Source organism: Poecile atricapillus, chromosome 8 (genome assembly GCF_030490865.1).
Source record: "Poecile atricapillus isolate bPoeAtr1 chromosome 8, bPoeAtr1.hap1, whole genome shotgun sequence".
NCBI lineage: Eukaryota > Metazoa > Chordata > Aves > Passeriformes > Paridae > Poecile > Poecile atricapillus.
The window spans coordinates 22,590,203-22,605,785 of record NC_081256.1 but is presented as its reverse complement, the minus strand read 5'-3'; the positions used below and the strand labels follow the sequence as shown (position 1 = coordinate 22,605,785).

The 15,583-nt window shown below is 41.9% G+C and overlaps 1 protein-coding gene across 3 annotated transcripts in view; it reads left to right on the top strand.

Annotated features, from left to right (window-relative positions):
• The window catches only part of FNDC3B (fibronectin type III domain containing 3B), a 183,516-nt gene that overhangs the window by 142,003 nt on the left and 25,930 nt on the right, over positions 1–15,583 (top strand). For all 3 annotated transcript variants that reach the window (XM_058844077.1, XM_058844079.1, XM_058844080.1), the window contains 8 exons: positions 963–1,101; positions 1,645–1,716; positions 2,242–2,360; positions 3,893–3,998; positions 4,954–5,126; positions 7,195–7,308; positions 9,557–9,706; positions 13,314–13,594. In XM_058844077.1, the coding sequence (XP_058700060.1) occupies positions 963–1,101; positions 1,645–1,716; positions 2,242–2,360; positions 3,893–3,998; positions 4,954–5,126; positions 7,195–7,308; positions 9,557–9,706; positions 13,314–13,594 (1,154 nt within the window). The remainder of the gene's footprint in view (positions 1–962; positions 1,102–1,644; positions 1,717–2,241; positions 2,361–3,892; positions 3,999–4,953; positions 5,127–7,194; positions 7,309–9,556; positions 9,707–13,313; positions 13,595–15,583) is intronic.

Genomic DNA, 15,583 nt, shown 5'->3' with positions numbered 1-15,583 from the left:
TCTGGAGAACACCAGAGGCCATGTGTGAGGCCAACACCTGCCTTCTCTAGGTCTTGGTATATTCAGGAGCAACAAAAAGAAAAAATCATGGAGTCATAGAATGGTTTGGGTTGGAAAATCACCTGATTCCAACCCTCCTGCTGTGGACAGGGAAACCTTCCACTAGACCAGGGCGCTCCAAGCCCCATCCAGCCTGGCCTTGAACACTTCTGTCCATGGGGCATTCACAGCCTCTCTGAGCAGCCCGTGCTGGGGCCTCACCACCCTCACAGGGAATGCTCTTTTCCTGCTCTCTGGGATAGGAGACCTTGTGAAGTTTCCTGAACTACCCAAAGAATTGGGAAGTTTTTGTGTTGTTGCTCTGAGATGATGCCTTTTAGTGTTGTAAAGGCTGCTGTGGCTGGTGAGAGAAGAGAACCCATAGTGCTGCTTTGCAGCCCTGCTTTCAGATGAGACATGTATTTTACAAATCTGCATTGATACCAGAGCAAATCTGTAGCCTGGTGTCACTGGCTACAGGCACAACTTTGATCTGACTTCTGATTGTGTGATTACTGATACTCTGAATTACTTTGTTGTAAATAGCAGTTAGAAATACCTTCAAAACAAAAACAGCAAAGTTATTGTTACAGTTTTGTTATTTTTATCTTATGAGAAAAATACTGCAAATTGACACAGTTATTTAAAAAAGGTGACTTTTTCTTTAAAGAGAAAACCAGCACTGCTTCTATTGTAAACATGTCATGATCTGTTGCTGATGGAAGGAGAGGAAGAAATCTCTGTGGTTTATAGAGAAACATCATGACAATCTAATATCTGTTATTAGAATCCCACACACTTTGGGATGTGACATACTTTCCAGTTTGGTGACATTTGTGCAATTACTGAAAGAAGTGCCATGCAGAACTGCCAGAAAAGCACTTGCAGTGAACAAGGGCAAACTGGTTGTGGTTTTGTTTCAGCTGTTTGCTTCCAACGTGGAAGGGAAGAGTTCTCCCAGTGAAGTGTTGGTCTGCACAACCAGCCCAGACAGGCCAGGACCTCCAACCAGACCTGTGATCAAGGGGCCAATAACATCTCATGGCTTTAGTGTGAAGTGGGGTAAGCCAGCTCAGGTTGCTGTAGCAGAGCTTTTTGGGGTCATAAGAAATTGAAGTAAAATTGTGTAAATATATGCTATTAAGAAGAACTTAAGATTTTTCATGCTCCTTCTCAGTCTGAAGTTGAAAGTGTTTAGAGAACTTGACAAGCCTAATTTTTTTTAATATTCTACAAGGTGTGCAGAGACTCTTGCGTGTTCAGAAGCAAAAATGTTTTGGTTTTAGCTCGTGCTCTCAAGACCATTTTCAAGCTTTTCACTCTCCATTTCATGTCCTATTGCAGCTTCATTCCAGCTGCTTCCTTTATTAATGGGGCAAACCTCCACACAGCTTCTCTTTCAGTGCTTTTTCCACACATTTTGTTTGGATCATCATTATCCAGCAGCCTTAATCTGATTCATGCTGAAAATATTGTTACCCGCTCCTGCTGCAAATAACCTGGTGTAGTTAATGTGGAGGAGTTTGTGGAGAAGGAGCTGGATCAGAAACAGGTTTGGTAATTGTTTTGTTATCTTTTACTTCTATTTTTGTCTTATTTTTTCAGACCCTCCACAGGATAATGGTGGTTCAGAAATCCTAAAGTATCTGCTGGAGATTTCTCAAGGAAGCCCAGAAGGTAAACTTGAGTCAAGTTGTCTCAATTTCAAAACACTGTGGCTACTCTATGGAATCCTGACTCTTTAGGTTATTATTGTTATTATCATTGATACACTAATAATGTTATTGAAACAGTGTTTTGTACTTTGCAGTGATTCCTGGGTGAGCTGGGGTTGGATTTTGGGAAGGATTTGTAGTGGGTTTTTTAGGTATCCTCTTTTTATGAATAATGACAGAATTTTAGGTCATATGGCTAAATCTAGAAATATTTTTATTTGTGTGCATATATTTGCACATTTATACATTATCTGCAAAACTCTTATTTATTTAGATCTGTAAGTGTATGTATTTGCATGTCTGTCTATGTGTTATGTCTTCAAGTGGGAAATAACATTCATAGTAATTGTAATTATTCATGTAATAGTAATTATTTTCCCAAAATACATAATTTGTGTAAGACCACATTAAGGATTTTCCTTTCTCCTAGACACTGCTAAATGTGTTGCTTTCCACATCTTTAAACTTGGATATATCTTATTTTTAGCAAATCAGTGGGAAGTGGCCTACAGTGGCTCTGCTACAGAATACACCTGTACTCACTTGAAACCAGGCACTTTGTATAAACTCCGGGCATGCTGTATCAGCACTGGTGGACACAGTCAGGTGGGTATTATCTAACAATAAGGGCTATTGGGTTTATATTTTTCAGAGATTTATCTGCTAATTTTGGTAAAACACTTCTGCTTTCAAAAGAAGGGAAATGTTTTCCCTGTAGCACAGTAAAACTACACTGATTGCAGTTAATCTCATTCTGCAAGTTGCTGAATTTTAGATTTCTATGTGTACATAATTTTCTTTTCTGCAAGCTGTAATTTAGTGAGATTTGGTTTCTGCAAAACCAGTCTGTAGTTGTTTATATTTATATTAGAAAAGACCATGTTTATCTGATGTGGCCACTTGCTTGAAAAAGGCCACAGACTCTTATGTGCTTGACCCTGTACTGACTGGAGATGCAGAAAGAGGTAGTTTGTTGTAACAATTATCTTTCATATGGCTGGATCCTTTAAGCTTTTGGGTTCCTTTTTTCAGACCCCGATTCCTGTAATTCTCCTCTTTGATTTAAATTGTATTTGTACTAATGTACTTGATAGCATCTCCTCTCTTTTACTGTTAATACAAATTTCCATGAAGCGATGGGTGTACAGAAATTTCTTGTGCTGCTCTGTAGCCACAGCTCACTTTAAAAGTGGTGGTTGTGCCAGAGGGGTAACTGAGCTGTAATCTGTTCAGAGGGGTAACTGAGCTGTGATGTGTTCAGAGGGGTAACTGAGCTGTGATGTGTTCAGAGGGGTAACTGAGCTGTGATGTGTTCAGAGGGGTAACTGAGCTGTGATGTGTTCAGAGGGGTAACTGAGCTGTGATCTGTTCAGAGGGGTAACTGAGCTGTGATCTGTTCAGAGGGGTAACTGAGCTGTGATGTGTTCAGAGGGGTAACTGAGCTGTGATGTGTTCAGAGGGGTAACTGAGCTGTGATGTGTTCAGAGGGGTAACTGAGCTGTGTTCTCCCCAGTGCTCCGAGGGGTAACTGAGCTGTGATCTGTTCAGAGGGGTAACTGAGCTGTGATGTGTTCAGAGGGGTAACTGAGCTGTGATGTGTTCAGAGGGGTAACTGAGCTGTGATCCTGGCCCAGAGGGGTAACTGAGCTGTGATCTGTTCAGAGGGGTAACTGAGCTGTGATGTGTTCAGAGGGGTAACTGAGCTGTGATCTGTTCAGAGGGGTAACTGAGCTGTGATCTGTTCAGAGGGGTAACTGAGCTGTGATGTGTTCAGAGGGGTAACTGAGCTGTGATGTGTTCAGAGGGGTAACTGAGCTGTGATCTGTTCAGAGGGGTAACTGAGCTGTGATGTGTTCAGAGGGGTAACTGAGCTGTGATGTGTTCAGAGGGGTAACTGAGCTGTGATGTGTTCAGAGGGGTAACTGAGCTGTGATCTGTTCAGAGGGGTAACAGAGCTGTGATGTGTTCAGAGGGGTGACTGAGCTGTGATCTGTTCAGAGGGGTGACTGAGCTGTGATCTGTTCAGAGGGGTAACTGAGCTGTGATCTGTTCAGAGGGGTAACTGAGCTGTGATGTGTTCAGAGGGGTAACTGAGCTGTGATGTGTTCAGAGGGGTAACTGAGCTGTGTTCTCCCCAGTGCTCCGAGAGCTTACCTGTCCGTACGCTGAGCGTCGCGCCGGGGCCCTGCCGCCCGCCCAGGCTCCTGGGCAAGCCGAGGCACAGGGAAGTGCAGCTGCAGTGGGGTAAGCCAGTGCAGCATCCTGCTGCTCTAAAGCTTTGGTTCTGCTGCAGACCTTGAGCATTTGTTTCTACTGCTTGTGTCCTGTTCACTGGGAAATGCACAGCAAAGCCCAGTGAAGTCTGAGCAAGTCACAAGTGCAGCTTCTCATCAGGTGTGGTGGCTCAGTGTTGGATTTCTGAGCTCAGCTGTCCTTACACTCTGTTCCCATTTTATTTTTTTTAGCCCTGTCCCTCTCAGGGCTGTTAAGTATCACCTTCACTAGAATATCTATCCTTTAATTTCAAAAACAGCGTGACTCAAAATATTATTTTTTTTTTAGTTCATTTGCAGTGTTGGCTTGGCAGAAGCATTTTTGGTACTTCTAATATATAACTTCTTTCAAAATTTGAGTTAGAACATATTGAGGAGTTTGGATGGCATTTAAATCTTGATCCACACGTAATCTATTGGACCCCTGTGATTTTGCAAAGATGTTGGACTACAGTCATGGCACCAACTTGTCAAAAAATGCACATTTTTCAGAATACAAGGCACATGCCAGTTTCCAACAGAGTGTTTTCTTTACAGTGATAATCTTGCAGCATCCAAGTATTTTTGTGGTGTCATTTGTTAAGCCAAATTCTGTATAAGTAAAATTTCAAACTGTCAAATATATTTCAACACTGGTGTAAAAATTCATCCAAGTACTTCCTGGAAGCATTTTGGTGGCTGCTGTTTTTCTGATCCCCAGACAGTTTGAGTCTGTGGAACTGGCTTGTAACATAACATGCAGGTATTATCAAATGCATTGTTTTCATGGGCAAGAACAAAGGTGCCCACAACAAAAGAGAGATATTTGTGTGTGTTATCTATACACAGAAACAGAAATATACATTTCTGTGGTATATGAAGTAAAAAATGGCTCTTCTGGCATACACCCTACTGTTATTAATCACAAAATATGTGATTTCTTTCAGATGCCCCTCAGTCAGAAAGTGGCTGCCCTGTCTCTGAGTACAGTGTGGAGATGACAGCCCCTGAAGAAGTGGTTTCTGAGGTGTACCACGGGCCTGAGCTGGAGTGCACCGTGAGCAGCCTCCTCCCCGGGGCCTCGTACAGGTTCCGAGTGCGCGCGCTCAACGACGGCGGGGTACGTGCGCTGCCCTGGCCCCGCCGGGGCTGAGCTTCGGGCTGGGGTGCTGCCAGTGCTGCTCAGCACGAGGGGCAGATGGGCAGAAGAAAAAACATGTGATAAATAAGAGATGCTGTTTTAGACCTGTGACTCTTTTTAAAAAAAATTCGGGTACTGATGGGATTTGACTGGCCAGAATCAGCTGCTCCCAAATGTTCAACATCCCTGCTATAAAAGTCATGGCTGCTTGCAGGGAGGATTCTCTTGATCCTCATTCTGTCACATTTCCTTCTTTTTGATTTAAGTCTAAAGTGTGTAAAAACAAGAACTGCAGTTTGACCCAGGTGGGATGTTTTGAGGGAAACTCACATTCCTGGTGATTTTTTTGTTTTAATTTCAAAAAAGTGTGTGCTCTATAAATTCAATGAGATTTTTTCATTAAATGTTTTCCTTGGAAGAACTACCTTCCCAAACACATCAGAAATCCTGTCTGATGTCCATGGATATCTGCAGAAAGATATTTTCTTTTTCATTGAGGTTTGGGTTGATTATGCTTGCCTTTGTGTCATTCCAGTGGTGTTACATAAAGTCCCAGCTAAACTACATGCATGGATTTGTTTCTCCCCAGGAAATCTTGATGACAAACATAACACAAAGGTTTAAAGTTACTCACTTACAGGGAGAAGTTCTGTTAAAACTTAACTTGGGTATTGGAAAAATCTGCAAGACTGTTAAACTGTTTTGTCTTAAAAATACCCACTGTTTTGTTTTTGTGAAAAATTAAATGCACATGGAAAGATTAGATTTGCTTGCTGGACTGAAAGCCACTGCCTACATGGTAGCTTTGAATATATGATGCCTTCCCTTTTTTTTTTTTTTTTTTTTTAATTTAATTTATTATTTTTTGACAGAACAGTATTTCTGGTTCCACTCTTTGTTAAATGAGGGCACTGGTTCTGGTTTGGCTGGGTTTTTTCAACCAGGTGCAAAACAGGGGAGGATGTCCTGTACCGAATTCTCCCTTGAAAACAGCAGAAGTCAGTAAATGACATTTTTTGGCATGTGCTTTCTTTGTAAGACAAAGCAATCAGTGTTGATCTTTCTTCGATGGCAGATACTGACACATCTGCTGAGAAGTTTTCTGGGGTTCATCATTTCTGTGCCTTTTTGTAGTGGCTCATTTTTGGCACATTCACTAAAACTGCATTATAAAATAACTAAATATCAGTGTTTTTCCTCTAATTGCTTCCAAGTGAAGCTCCTTTGTTCTGGAGAACGATTTCTAATTAACTTGAGGATGTACTGAGCAAACTTCACTCTTCCACTCAGGAGGCCTCAGAAAGGCTGTTTCAGTGCTGTCTCCTCGCTCTGCTGGCTGAAGCCAGGTTCCCAGACTGCCAAGAAAATTGGCTTTTTTTTTTCTTTTTTTTTTTTTCTTTTTTCTTGCTAATCTGCATTTAAATGATTCCCCTACCACGGGCTCAGGAGTTGTCTGAGCTGAGCTGCCCTGGAGCTGAGCGTCCACGGCGTGTGCGCAGCGTGTCCCTGCAGGTTGTACAAGCCTGGGGCTCCAGCACATCCTGTCCTTTTACAAGTAACTTGGGGCAGGCACTTTTATGTAAAAGAAGCTGGAAATGGACTCTAATAGGTGCTTTGCTCTTGTTGTGCTCCTCTTTGTATTCATGAGAAGCTGGTTATGATATGTGAACATGTTGTGCTAAGGTAAGGCAGAGGGACACAAACTGTTCCTCAGTTACTGTGTGCTCATTCTCACTTTTGGGCAAATTGGAGGTGGTTTCTGCTTTCATGAGCACTTGCTGCCAGACAGGAGGATGCACAAAGGATGGTCATGCTCTCTGCTTGTTCCTGAGCTCACCTCACACTTCAACTCTGAGTCATTTGCGTGGCCTCATCCTGAGCTCTGATGTTTGGTGCCAGGTGTTGGAAGCCCAGTCTGTCTTTGAAAAGATTTAGTGCGCTGAAAAATTTCATGTGCTGTTCTTGGAAACAATCTCAAGGGCTTGGAGATGGATGTGCACCTGTATATAATTATTATTAATAATAATAATACCTTGTTCCCCTCTAGTACGGGCCGTATTCGGAGGCGACAGAGGTCACCACGGCAGCAGGACCACCAGGCCAGTGCAGAGCACCTTCCCTGTCCTTCCTGTCTGACACACGAGTCCTGCTCAGCTGGGAGGTAAGTCAGGTGCCCTGCTTGAGTCCACCTTGCTCACCCTAACAAGTAAGCTCACCACAGAACCCAAAAGCAAGCTTGAGAGCTGTTTACTGCTCTGGGGCTATCTTTTTATGCAAGGAGACCCTATGTAGAAGCTCTTCTATTGTAGAAAATTATCTTCTCTACTTTGCTCTGAAGCAAGTGCTTTGTGCTTACACGAAGTTAGTCACGGGTCTTCCAGACCAGGATTCAGACACAAGGCCTCCTGCACTGGCATCAGATGATAGAAGTGCTCTCTGCAAGCTTTTAGCACATCAGCACGTTCTCAGTTGGAATTATGAAGACAAATATTTGATTTTGGCTGAAACTGGAGTCTCTGACATGAAATTAACTCTCCATAAATGCTTACAATGTAGGGCTTTTTCCCTTTCAAAACTTGACTCTTCCTCAAATATTTACTTTTATTTTAGCTTGTGTGCATTCCTCCTCTGTTCTCCAGCATCTTAGGCACTGGGCTCAAGATAAGTGTTAGCTGAAGTGCTGTGGGGATGATTGGTGCCATTAAAGATGTTATGTAATTAAGGCAGAAAAGAAAGGATGTTACCATAAATAATACTGTGATGTGGTTGAGTGGGACTGTAGTTTTCAGTGAAAATCTAGCAGCCATTCCAGACCTTCTGTTAGGCTTCTCTCCAAAACAATGCCCCTGTTGAGAAGGAAGTCACTGGCATTCACAAGATGCACAAATAAATTGTGCTAACATATTTAGATACAAATGTAACCTGCATTTAATTTTATAACCAACAGGTGTATTTGGTGAAGTTTGGGGCTATTAATATTTTTTGCAACTAGAAATCGCATTGAACTTTCAAATGTTACCTTTTAATGGTCAGGGATTTACTCTCCCCAGCCATAAAGCAGTGGTTCTGGTAGGCTCTCTATTTATTTGAAGGATGTATTTATTTATTCTGGCTAAAAATGAAGCTGTGGTTTGCAGTGGTTATGTTTTCTTAAAGAGTGTCATTTTTTGATTAATATGAATAAGAAGGAAAAACAGTGGAGCACTGTGGAGTGTGGCTAGAGAGCACAGTGTGGTGCTTAATGATGGGGTTTTTTTACACATTGTTCTGAAATCTGGCTTAGGAGCTCTGAATGTTCCTGCTCAAACAGCTGGAAGCTCTGGGGCAGGGCCAGAGAAGCCCCTGTGCAGGGTGGTCGCTGTGGTGTGCAGCAAGGCTCTGGATCCCTGGAAATTGCATCTGGATGCACTGCAAATTGCATCTTGCATGTCAAAATCCCAAAGTCCTTCTGGCCACACTTGTCCAGGCAGAGCAGTGCTTCAGACCACACAGTACAGCTCTAGGTAGTTCTGTTAAAAACACCAAATATTTTGGTTTGGGAACTGTGCTGTTTTGCCTGTATTGGCTCATCTCCAGCACATTCAGACATTGAATATTTGTTCCCCTAAATAAAGGAATTGCTAGGGATGTGTGGAAGGGGACAGGTTTATATTAGATATTAGGAATAAATTCTGTATTGTGAAGGTGATGAGGCACTAAAACAGTTTGCCTAGAGAAGCTGTGGCTGCCCCATCCCTGGAAGTGCTCAAGGCCAGGTTGGATGGGGCTTGGAGCAGCCTGGTCTGATGAAGGTGTCCTGCCCATGGCAGAGGGTGGAATGAGGTGATCTTTAAGGTCCCCTTCAACCCAACCATCTGATGATTCCGTGATCCCATGGGAATCTCACTGTGGGTGTGAATGTGCCAGGATCCACACTCCCAGGTCCCCTTCTGGGACTGATGGGTGACTTCCACAGAGGGCTCCTCCCTTGCTGAGGTGGTTCTTTTCTCAGCACATGAGTGATTGCTTCAGGCTCCAGGGCCAGTGCTTCCAGAGCTGTGTTTTGATCTCTCAACTGGGCTGCACTAGATTGATGCTGTTTTTATGTTCTCCACGGTTGCGCTTCTGCCAAGCCAGTGGAGAGACAATTTATTCCTGAGTGTCCTGATGGAAAGCAAAGTAGCTGCGTACACTCACTCATTTCTCTGAATTTCAATCAGGTAATTTTTGTGCAGAATTGTCCTGTTTCAGTAACCTCTTAGGGAACATTAACTCAGTACGTTTCCATTTGCAGCAGTAATGGTGTATTAATTTAAAAATAAGGGTGGTTGTTAGGTTTTTTTCCCATGTACTTTATTCCCTCCCCAGTGAAACACAGCGATCCGAAGTGCTCATTTCTGAACTGAACCACATAAATATTTGTGTTGCAGAGTCCTGAATGTTCTGGTACTGACATCTCTGAATACAGATTAGAGTGGGGAGAAGAGGAGGAGTCTCTACAGCTTGCATATAGTGGCACAGAAACCTGCTTTGAAATCAGTGACTTGGCGGCAGCAGCGCATTACTGCTGCAGGCTGCAGGTACGGCGAGGCTGCATGCATTGCCCTCTCAGATCCAAACAGAGTTTCCTTCCACTGCTGTTCTTATTTTTATCATCCCCTCTGAAGTTATGTGCTAAGGCAGGAGGAATGAAGTTTTTTGGGTTTTTTTAAGCAATACAGACTGATGTGCTACTTAAAAATTGCTCTTGTGTTTTGTTGCTTTTGGTGACTAATGCTTGTAACAGCCACCTTGCCCTCTGACCCCTAAACAAAGTGATAATGGTTTAGAAAATTTAAAAAAATAATAATTTTCTTCATGGTAAGGAGAGGTAAATAATAACTACCACCCAATTGGATATTGAAGATTTCCCTGGCTTAAGTAATGAATTCCAGCATCTGGTTAATTTATCAAGTTAGGCAAAGCAGCTGAATAAATTCCTGTGTGTACAGGAGATGGTACCTGCCAGAAAGGGAGTTCCCATCTTTGCCATTTTGTCTCTCAGGTTCATGAGATTTGATCTCATAAAGAGTCTCTAAATGATTTATTTTTCTTTGATCTCTTTATCTCCTATTATTTTCAGTAAAAAGTAGCAGTTAAAATGCATTTTGTATATCTGTATGAAAGTAAAAAACCAGGCCTTTTCATCCTTTACGTTTACTGATAAATAAATGGAAGGTAAAGCAACTGGGAGTGAAGTAAAAGTACCTAAGATACTCTTCCACAAGATACATTTGCATGTGAAGACAGAACACCACCACTAATCCACCCCAAATTACCCACCCAGCTGGTAACATATGGACCACCCAGGGTAATTTCTTTTATCAAGGACAACATCCTTCTGTCGAGTGTTTCCTTCTTAAAGTTTTTTTTTAAATGGGATATTGAATTTTTTTCATACTTTCGGGAAGAAGGTTTGGAGGAGCTGGCCAGCAGCCCAAGAGCTCAGGCCCCACAGCTCCAAGTGCACTCAAATGCATTTTGTGTCTTGGCCAGAGCTGGTGTGTACCTTGCTCTGGAACTGTGGGGGAAGGAGAAACGAGGGAATGTGTGAGTGGCTGGGAGGTGTGAGCCAGAAAGTGCCTCTTGTTTCTGCAAGAGGGAGAGCATTCAGCATCTGCTGGGCAGGGAGGAGGCTCTGAGACCACTGCCGTGGGGAACCCAAGGAAAATTTTGTGTTAAAAATGGAAACAGCCAGCTGTATGGCATCTTTGATTTCCAGTGGGTGCTTGTTTCAGACTACCTGCCACAAAAATGTTGCAGAAATCTACTCAGTTTTTAATGCAGCCAGTATAATTTAATCCATAGGCAAAAGTCACAGGAAAGGCATGGCAGGAAGAAGATATTTTATTGAAGTCATCAGTGACTCAGGTATTACTTTCTAGAGAGCCTCATCCTCTGGATCTGATCCTCTGTATTATGTGGAGAAGAATTTCATACAAGACACATTGTAATCTTCAAACAATTACACAAAAATCTCCCCACAAAGTAGATATAACAGACAAAGAAGGGAAGCTAAATAGTGTCAGAAATTTGTTTATTTTATCTGTTACCAGCTTTAACAGAAAAATTTCCTTTTTAAAAATAAAAAAATTCCCCCTAACCACATTTATTCAGCCTTCTAATAAACACAGAGTACTGCTATCTCAATCTACAGTAACTCAATAAAAAAGAGAATTGAGGAATCAGACATATCTAAGGGCAGACAATTGTCTTTACCATTGCTCAACTTTTTTTCCCGTAATGAATATTCCTGAAAACAATAGTGGCTTTTGCAAAGGGAAATATTGTGTTATTTGGGGGCAGCAAGGGAAAGCAGCTAGGCAGCAAAGCCCCATCAGTTATGATGATGAGATTGTCCAATAAAGCAGTTAAAAAACACCACTGACAATAAATTGCTTGGAGCAAGATACAAATGACCAAACACTGGTTTAGAGGCAAGACAAATCATATCATTGGCAGAGCACAAAACAGGGCTCACTTCTAACAGCTCCAGGAGCGCTGCACTAAATAGAAGATTTCCCTGGAGCAGGATTTGTTTTGAAGGGCTTTTTAAAGGCTGACAAATGTAACTTTATTATCTCTTTCTTCAATTGAACAAAGCGTCTCCTGGAAAAAACAGAACATGGCTTTGTGTTTGTATTATGCAGAGCAGAAATAAGTTATTCACTGCAGTTAAGCATAGATTAGAAATCAAACAGTTGTTTGATGTGTCCTGTCATTGCCATCAGAGTCCTGCTGGCAACATTGTAAGCCTGGATTTTTCAATTAATTCTAACCTGATGGGAGACTCTGGGCTGACTTTTCCAAATGTAAGGGAAATGTGGAGGGTGCTGGGCAGCATCAAAGCTGTTTCTGGAGGTCTGTGCCTTCTGAACTCCTGTAGCTTCTCCTGCACCGTGTTCTATAAGGTCTCCCCATACCTTGTGTGCTGGGCTGTGTCAGGAGCACAGCAAGCAGATGCAGGGAAGGTGGTATTGCCCATTACATGGCACTCCTGACAACCTGGAATGCTGCATCTGGTGTTGCTCCAGGTGTAAATAGGGATGTTCAGATGAGATAGAAAGAAAAAAAAATGTTACTGTGCAGGCAATTAAGGGTCAAACAGTGGTCCAGAGGGGCTGTGCAATCTACATAACTGTAATTTTTCAAGATCCAACTGGAAAAAAAGCCTGAGCAACCTGATCTGCATTGTCTGACCTGGCTGGAGTAGCAAGTTGGAGAAGATGAGTCCCACAGTCCCTTCCAGCCTGCGTGGTTCTGTGATTGAGTTTATAACAATCCTGAGGAGGTTACATCAGTCATTCCCTAGGCAATTCCAGTGCAATGGGTACAGCTTTTGCCACTGGCTGAGCATCAGCTGATAAAACCCCAGGCCTGTACAACTGTGCAATCTTGGGCTTGCAAAGACAACAGCCTCTAATTAATGAGCAGAATAGGGCCAGGTTTTGAAACTTGGTTTCCACTGGGATGCAGGATCTACCACTTAAGATGAAAAGTTTGATAAATTGTTGCTCTCCTTTTTTGTGGCAGATACTGAGCTGTGTGGTTTGGTTGTGTTCTGGTAGTGAATTATGACTTTTCCAACTTTAATGATTCTGTGATTCTGGGGAAATGTTGAGTCATAGGCTTAATGCCATGCTGAGGTCCTATATTCTTACATCAGAAGCTTTTTAGCATGAAATCAATTATCCATTTTCCAAATTAGGAACCAGGGTAGTTTTTAACAAGCCAAATATCCCTTATCTTTAGGAATATTTTGCTTGCATAAAGCAAAATGCTCCTGTGGTATACTGGAGACTTTGTACTGGGCGGCTCAGTAATTTTGGGTAGCCAGTTTGCTGATGTCACCAGCCACTGGCAGCATGACTATGACATTTTCCCTTGCTAACCAAAGTTTGCCACTGATAAAAAGGTTATTAAATATCTCTTAGGGAAAAGAGAAATATTCTCCAGTTTTTACGAGACATTCCTGAGTGACAAGATGCTAATTCCCTAGGATAGCAGAGGTCTGAGTCATGCTTTAGAGAGGAAGGCAGCAGTGCATAGCCTCTGAAGAATTCATGCAGCTCTTTCAGGCTCATCATTATGAACTTGATACACATGTGAGGGAGAGCATTGGTAAATATTTTTTGTTTTCACACCCAGGCCATTAACCAGGCTGGAGCTGGACCCTACAGCGAGCTGGTGACCTGCAGAATCCCCGCGTCCGTGCCTGATGCCGTCTCCACCCTGTCCGTGCTGGAGGATGAGCACGTGGGTTCCTGCCAGCCCTCACCCTCTGTGTGCCTTGTACTGAGCTGGGAAGAGCCCAGCAATAACGGGGCTGAGATCACATCCTACAACATCGACCTGGGGGACATCAGCATCCCCGTGGGGAACGTGACGAGTCACGTCATCGAGGGTTTGCTGCCCGAGACCTCGTACCGGTGAGTGCGGCGCTGGCCACGGAGCTCGCACAGCTCAGCTTCCCTCGGGAGATGCTTGTGGCATGGAGAGTGGCTGAAAATGCAAACCAACAACCCAAACAGCCAGCCTAGCAGCACAGGAATCTGCAGTCATTCCTTGATGGAATAGACTGTGGTAGTTTGTGTTCAAATATTGTCTTCTCCCACCTATTTTTCCTCCTTTCTCCTCTCCTTGCATTATCTCTGACCTCTCCTCCTTTTTGAGTTGCTCTGCTAAGGTAAGGTTACACTAGTAATAATAAATTTAAAAATAAATAAATTTTTAAAATAAGAAATAATTAAAATTACAGTGCTATATCTCATGTTTTTTCAGCTACTTAGAAGTAGCCAAGTGTTCCAAGGGATTAAATGAAGTTATTGATCCCTGAGCAGGGTTAGCAGTTTTCACACAATGAACTTTTATTTGTATAGCTACAGCTATTTTTTGTCTCTGGTATATGGAGATTAATGAAAAGATGATCTGAATTTAAAACCAATTTATATTGCTTCAGAGTCTAAATTGCTAAGTGGCATTGCCAAAACGTTATTAGTTTAATGTTTGGGCTTATATGTTTTCTCCCTAATTGCTAATTAAGAAAGAAAAATGGTTCCATGCAGGCAATGAACAGCAATACAACAGAATATGTGACAAAAGAAATTCTATTTTAAGTACTGTTCTAATAAAGACTGAAATTTGATCGCAGAGTTCTAAAATTAGGTATGTCACAGACTTGCTGTAACATTTTTCATTTCTTTTTTTTTTACTTTGTATTCAAGGTCACAATCCTACAGGTCTTGTAAATGATAAGTTCATAATTCAAGTTTTATCCTGTACCCAAGAGAAGAAACTTGTTGTAGCAAGGATACAAATACATACACTAGAAGTTATTTAGAGTGAGGAGCACACATTTCTTGCTCACAGATCATTCCTATAAAGTTGAAGAGTTTGTGTGTGGATTGGTCACCCAGCTCTGGAAATGCATCTTCTTTGGGCAGTCTTGTATTCCCTGGTTTCTCCTCAAATGTTTGTTCAACCAAGACCCAAAAAAAAGCTGAAAAGGGAACTTTTTTCAACTCACTTATGACAGTGTGCCATTTAAATTCTTCACTGAAGTCTTTCTTCAGTCTCTTTTTTAGCTGGTTCTTGATTGTCTGCAGCTTCCTTAAGGGAAATGTCTTCTTCAAGGCTTAGAAACGGAGATTGGAATGATTTTTTTTTTTTGCATTCTTATTTCATTATTTTGTAAAAAGCACCATATTAAATCACATAGCTTTAGTCAAGGGTTTGTCCTGTCTTTGGTCCAAATGAAACAGCCAAAGCCACAAGCATTAACTGTTCTAAATATTGTTGTAAGGCTAAATTCCTACCAGAATTACCCCACATGAAGAGCACAGACCAGTGGATGGTTGATCAGAAGTAATAATGTAGGAAAGCTCTTCTGTTGAATTAAATCAAAGAAAAAAAAACCCAAATCTTAATCTCATTCCTGGAAGGGAAGACAAATGAAAGCAGTTGGATTGAAAATGCACCTCATCAGTAGTTTGAAGTATTATTTTACTAATCAAAAATAGATTTATCATAGTATTTTGATCATTTACTTTTTCATTGATATTTCTTCTTCAAGCATGTCTTAGGGCATGCTTGACACCTGTCTCTGATCAGGGAATCTCTGCCTGACAGGATTATCAGGCTGTGTGCTAAATGTTGGTGCATTTTCTGTCCTCCCTGACTGAATCAGAAGAATGTTTCAGAACATCACTGATCCTATTTTCTACATTTCTTCACTGAGGAATCTTCATTTCGTGTCAGTTTTGTTTAACACAACTTACTCTTCTCCCTCTCAAGTGTTATTCCCTGCTGTGTTTAAAAACAGTGAAGGTATTTTTCCTAGACTAAACAAGCCAAGTACTACTGAGTTTGAGGCTCTGAACTCCCTTGCCAAAGTTTCAGCAGAATTTGAAGTAAATCAG